The sequence below is a fragment of the Perca flavescens genome, chromosome 15, assembly GCF_004354835.1.
Source record: "Perca flavescens isolate YP-PL-M2 chromosome 15, PFLA_1.0, whole genome shotgun sequence".
In the NCBI taxonomy this organism is placed as follows: Eukaryota; Metazoa; Chordata; class Actinopteri; order Perciformes; family Percidae; genus Perca; species Perca flavescens.
In genome coordinates this window covers 1,288,485-1,294,993 of record NC_041345.1, presented here as the reverse complement: position 1 = coordinate 1,294,993, position 6,509 = coordinate 1,288,485, and the positions used below count along the sequence as shown (strand labels likewise).

Genomic DNA, 6,509 nt, shown 5'->3' with positions numbered 1-6,509 from the left:
CACTATGCCTACTCACTGCACACTCACGCCTCTACTCACTACACACGCACGCTCTGCACACACACTCACGGCTACACACACACACGCCTCTACTCACTACACTCAGCACACTCGCTCTACACACCACACACTACGCTCTGCACCACGCACTGCACACTCGCCCTCACGCTCCCACACTCGCTGCTACACACTTCACACTACACACTACCACACACTACACACACTACATACACACACTACACATACACTCGCTCGCACTACACCTCTACACACGCGCACACACACTACGCACACACTACACACTACATACACACACTTCGCACACCACGCTGTACACACTACACACTACACACACACGCCACACACACACACTACATACTACATACACATTACGCATAAACTACACATTGCGCTACTACACACTACGCTTTACACCACACTCTACACACTACACACCACACACACACTGTGCTCAGAGAGGAGCGGGTCAGTGAAAGATGAGAGAGAAGATTTACTTTGCTGTCACATTACTTAACCCGATATGTGAATACAAATTTCTGAAGTGAAAGTTCTGTCATAAATATATGTGTTGTTGTTGTTGTTGTTGTTGTTGTTGTTGCGTATCATTGCATATTTTTGAGTGGTTAAATGCAACCCTTTCTCCTCCAAATAAAAATCTGACGTTTGAAAAAGCGCCCGTGTGTTGTGTGTCTGTGTGTGGTGTGCGTGTGTGTGTGTATGTGTGTGTGTGTGCGTGTGTGTGTGTGTCTGTATGTGTGTGTGTGTGTGTGTGTGTGTGTGTACCTGTGTGTGTGTGTGTGTGTGTCTACACTCTTATGTAGATGACTTCAAGTAAAGTGTTGCCATTATTTTTGGCAATTTATTAAAAAAACCCATAAAAAACATTGAAAAAAATGGTCAAACTTGACCCTAGGACAACACAAGGGTTAAGAAAAAGTGTGATGGTTTGGTAAAATGAGTGGGTGTTCTGTGCAGGAGGGTCGACAAATCGCGTCATTTAAAACCCTCCACCCCCACCTTTCAACATCTTCCTCGAAGTTAATCCCCGCCCTTGGCGGCAGATGGTGCTCGGGCATCCGCGGCACTGCCCTCAACAGCTCCTGTAGTTATGAATGATTGCACAGTCTTAGGCATTAAGTCGGATCAATTGTAATCCACGCAGCATAATGCAGCCGCCCCATGGCCAAATCCAGCAGGCATGGGGAACTTTCCTTTCCTTCAGAAACCCTCGCCAAATGCCTTCCAGGAGGCGCGAGGTGTGCCCAACAGTTGGGTTTTAGGTAAAGAAGAACTGACAGTTGGGTTTAGGAAAAAAGAACGGACAGTTGGGTTTAGGTAAAGAAGAACAGGACAGTTGGGTTTAGGTAAAGAAAAGACAGAACGGGACAGTTGGGTTTAGTTAAAGAAGAACGGGACAGTTGGGTTTAGGTAAAGAAGAGAAGGGACAGTTGGGTTTAGTTAAAGAAGAACGGACAGTTGGGTTTAGGTAAAGAAGTAAAGAAGAACGGGACAGTTGGGTTTAGGTAAAGAAGAACAGGACAGTTGGGTTTAGGTAAAGAAGAACGGACAGTTGGGTTTAGGTAAAGAAGAACAGGACAGTTGGGTTTAGGTAAAGAAGAACGGGACAGTTGGGTTTAGTTAAAGAAGAACAGGACAGTTGGGTTTAGGTAAAAGAAGAACGGGACAGTTGGGTTTAGATAAAGAAGAACAGGACAGTTGGGTTTAGTTAAAGAAGAACAGGACAGTTGGGTTTAGGTAAAGAAGAACGGGACAGTTGGGTTTAAAAGAAGAACGGGACAGTTGGGTTTAGGTAAAGAAGAAGGGACAGGACAGTTGGGTTTAGTTAAAGAAGAACGGACAGTTGGGTTTAGATAAAGAAGAACAGGACAGTTGGGTTTAGGTAAAGAAGAACAGGACAGTTGGGTTTAGTTAAAGAAGAACGGACAGTTGGGTTTAGTTAAAGAAGAACGGGACAGTTGGGTTTAGGTAAAGAAGAACGGACAGTTGGGTTTAGTTAAAGAAGAACGGACAGTTGGGTTTAGATAAAGAAGAACAGGACAGTTGGGTTTAGATAAAGAAGAACGGACAGTTGGGTTTAGGTAAAGAAGAACAGGACAGTTGGGTTTAGGTAAAGAAGAACAGGACAGTTGGGTTTAGGTAAAGAAGAACAGGACAGTTGGGTTTAGGTAAAGAAGAACAGGACAGTTGGGTTTAGGTAAGAAGAACGGGACAGTTGGGTTTAGGACAGTTGGGTTTAGGTAAAGAAGAACAGGACAGTTGGGTTTAGGTAAAGAAGAACGGGACAGTTGGGTTTAGGTAAAGAAGAACGGGACAGTTGGGTTTAGGTAAAGAAGAACGGGACAGTTGGGTTTAGGAAAAGAAGAACGGGACAGTTGGGTTTAGGTAAAGAAGAACGGGACAGTTGGGTTTAGGTAAAGAAGAACAGTTGGGTTTAGGTAAAAGAAGACACAGTTGGGTTTAGGTAAAGAAGAACGGGACAGTTGGGTTTAGGAAAAGAAGAACGGGACAGTTGGGTTTAGGTAAAGAAGAACGGGACAGTTGGGTTTAGGTAAAGAAGAACGGGACAGATGGGTTTAGGTAAAGAAGAACGGGACATTTGGGTTTAGGTAAAAAAAAGAACGAGACAGTTGGGTTTAGATAAAGAAGAAACGGGACAGTTGGGACAGTTGTCCCAAACCAAACCGAACCAAACCGAGGCCAAATTCATAAACTCTCCAACTGATTCGGACCAAAGTAAACCAGCTACAGGTGACAGGTGTTCACCATCAGCTTCAGTCTCGTCTTTATCGCTCTCAAGACAGTGCCGGCCCTGAACCTATTCTCTCTTTGACAGATGATAATTTACCAGAACTAAGTCTTTGCATGAAGAATAATCATTTAAATCAGGGTGACAGACTGGAGCCTCGGCGGAGAAACAGCTTTACGCTGGCTGTGATGTGACTCATTCTGCTCCGTGCACACACACACACACACACACACACACTGTGCAACATGAGTACAAAACAGGGTGTGGTAGTGAAACCGAACAGACTCTGACGTACAGCAGAAAGCATTCGACACAACACTGACTTCAGTATGGCCATCGCAACACAGTTGGATGTTTACAGTGCTGGATGAAGTATTCAGATCCTTTACTGCAGTAAAAGTACTAATAACACACTGTAAACATACTCCGTTACAGTACAAGTCCTGCAATGTAAATGTTACTTCAGTGATAGTGTGTAAGTCTCGACAGGAACAAGTAGTTAAAAGTATTAAAACAATGTAGAAACTGTAAAGGATCCAAAGTTGTGTTAAATGGCCCACACACACACACACACAGGCACACACTGAGGTACTGACACACAGACACACAGACACACAGACACACAGGATATATTCTAATTCATGAGCAAGAAAATATATTTTAATCGTTTATCTTAAAAACATACAGTACAAAATATACATTTCTTTTTTCAGTGAAAAAGGCGGCCGAGGATCTCTTCTCCGTACAGATGACACAAAGGATGTCTCATGAAAGTGGGCAAGAAGGCCGATCAGGTAAGACCCAGGAAGAGACTTTGTTATAACTTAAAGCCTTGGTGTGTAACTTTTTTATATTAAAGGTGCAGTAGGTAAGAGTTATAAAACTCCTTTTCTGTCATATCTGCTGAAACTGACCTTATGTTCCAGCAGAACTATATGAAGCAGATCATTAAAATAAATCCAGCTCCTCTGGCTCCACCTACAGGCTGGAGTGGGATTTACAAAAATCCACAGCTCTCTGTTCAGATGCACCAATCAGGGCCAGATGGAGTGTCTAACTGTTCAGATGCATTAATCAGGGCCATGGGGAGTGTCTAACTGTTCAGATGCACCAATCAGGGCCACGGGGAGTGTCTAACTGTTCAGATGCACCAATCAGGGCCATGGGGGGTGCCTAACTGTTCAGATGCACTAATCAGGGCCAGGGGGAGTGTCTAACTGTTCAGATGCACCAATCAGGGCCAGGGGGAGTGTCTAACTGTTCAGATGCACCAATCAGGGCCAGGGGGTGGTGTCTAACTGCATATCACTCACTGCCCATGCACACGCATTCATTCTCACTTGTGGGGGGAGGGGCTTAGGAGAACGATTTTTTTGTAGTTTTCTCAGACATTTGTCACCTTTTTGTAAATTTGTCCCTTTTTCCGACATTTGTATAACAACCTGTTTCACAGCCTGAATATGAAAACTCTTTACTGGTTGTAAATTTGTATATTTTTTGATGTTTTGAATTTCACTTGCATGGAATTTGTATTGTGTTAATGACCTGTTAAGGGACTACGGGCGGAAAATAGCACTTGTGCTACAACCTGGCACAATGCATTTCTCCTTGTTCATGGGTTTCAAACTCAACTTCCCAGAGGGCCACACTGGAAAATTTGAATCCCACCAAGGGCCAGACATGTTTAGTTTATTGATAGGCTTTGTGTCATACAGTCTTCTCACTTACAGTTTGGTCGACATAAAGTCCTAAAGAAGTCAGAAGAAAGTTCCTCGGCCAGCATAGAAAAGAAGCGTCCAAAAATGTGGGCAAAAGTGACAAAAAGGTCAAAACAAATTACAAAAACTTCGGCAAAAGTGACAAAAAGGTCAAAATAAATGTCAATTTCGGCAAAAGTCACAAAAACTTCGGAAATAGTGACAAAAAAGTTAAAAAGAAATTACAAAAATTTCAGCAAAAGTGACAAAAAGGTCAAAAGAAATACATTTTTTTTTGGAAAAAGTGGCAAAAACATCAAAAAATTTTACTAACATTTCGGCAAAAGTGGCAAAAACGTCAAAAAAATTTACTAACATGTCAGCAAAAGTGACCAAAACCTAGTAAAAAGTTACCAAAACAATGAAAAAAAGTGGCAAAAACTAGGTGGGCCTAAATTGATGTGCAGGCCAGATCAGAATCTGCGAGGGGCCGGGTTTGGCCCACGGGCCTTGAGTTTGACACGTGTTATACAGGGTTAATGTTAACTTGTGCATTGTCCCTGTTTAAATACAATGAATCTGTCTCTTAAATTGCAGTCCTAGGAATGTTGGCAGTGCAGGTGGAGAGAGACCCAAAGACCGGAGCCACCTCGGTCAGGTCAGTGGCCCCCGTGGCCGTGCCGTCCGGCGCGCCCACGGCCGCCACCGTCTACGACGACGGCAGGAAGAGCATCCGCGCCGTGGGCGGCTCGGGGAGCCAACCCTCGAGTGAAGAGCTCGGCCAGATCCTCAGCATCGTCGACGGGGTCGGGATGAAAGCGCTGCTGGACAAAGTCACGGTCACGCCAAACGCCGCCGAGACAAAGACGGAGAAGGCGGACGCCGACAGACATCCGGAGGGAAATGTCTCGTCTTCTTCGACCTTCCACGCCACGGCAAAGGAAGACAGATCGCAGCTGGACAGTTCTGGAAGTTACGACTTGGAAGCCGGGCTGGGGATTCAGGACTGGGCTGCAGATGTAAGTGAGGCCTCCTGCACACTGGCTGCGTGGCACGAGCGTGTCAGCAGCGTTAGAGCAGGAGTGGCGAACCTGTGGCTCTTGAGCCGTATGCTGCTCCTATGAGGCTCTTACTGTGTGGCTGGGTGCTGTGTTATTGGTGGATTTTTTTTGTGGCGTGCCTGTTGTTTAGTTTGATGGCGCCCGTTTAGTGCGAGGAGGGTCTATCGTTCCACTGAACTTTTTGACCGTTTTTAAGGGTCATCTGGGTAGTTTCAGTGCACTGACTTTTTGCGTTATCTCTCTCTCTCTATCTCTCAGGACAGAAGCATGCCGGTGGTCAGAGACCTTGCAGGAGAAGTTGATAACATGGAGGACCTGAGTTTGGACGAAGGCCCGGTCACTCTGGTGTTCCTGGGTTACGCCGACGGTGACGGAGTGGACGGCCGAGACAACGACGAAGGCATGCTCACAGCGGAGCGAGTGATCATCACCAATGAAGGAGAAGAACACGTCATAGGACCTGAACCTTCACCTGAGGCCGGGAGGAAAGAGCGCCAAGAGTTTCAGGATGTTCCCCTGGATGGGAACGGGGCAGGAGTCAAAGTCCCGGGACAGGAAGGGGATCGTTCCGCTAACAAACGCAAAACTTGCCAGTGTTGCTCCGTCATGTAAAGGCTCCTGATACACCAACCAGCCCGACGGCCGACCGTCGGACTGATCAGTCCGCCCTAGTTGGTCCAAAAAGTGCCTCAGAATATGAAGGTAAATATGGTGCAAAAGGTGAGGACCTGGAGCTCACCGCCAGTGTTTCAGTTTGAGTGTTAAAAAGTGTTAAAGGTGCCCTGCCACACGTATTTCATGATTTTGTGGTAATGTCTGAAGGTCTGCCACTGACTCTGTAACCTTGGTTACCTTGTTTCAAGCCAATCTAGCGTGGTATAGAAAGCCTGCAGGAAGACTCAGCTGGATTTATGCCAGTTCTCATTAATATTCTTCCATGGAGTCTGTAATCATGGTTATCTT

General features: G+C 45.5%; 1 protein-coding gene across 1 annotated transcript; it reads left to right on the top strand.

The window, feature by feature from the left end:
• The first annotated feature begins 1,219 nt into the window (after nt 1–1,219).
• On the top strand, nt 1,220–6,228 carry LOC114569262 (palmdelphin-like). The gene is made up of 4 exons (XM_028599077.1): nt 1,220–1,301; nt 3,502–3,582; nt 5,083–5,504; nt 5,805–6,228. The coding sequence occupies exons 1-4, from the start codon at nt 1,220–1,222 to the stop codon at nt 6,156–6,158; spliced, it is 939 nt and encodes a 312-aa protein (XP_028454878.1). The 3' UTR covers nt 6,159–6,228.
• The last annotated feature ends 281 nt before the right edge of the window (nt 6,229–6,509 follow it).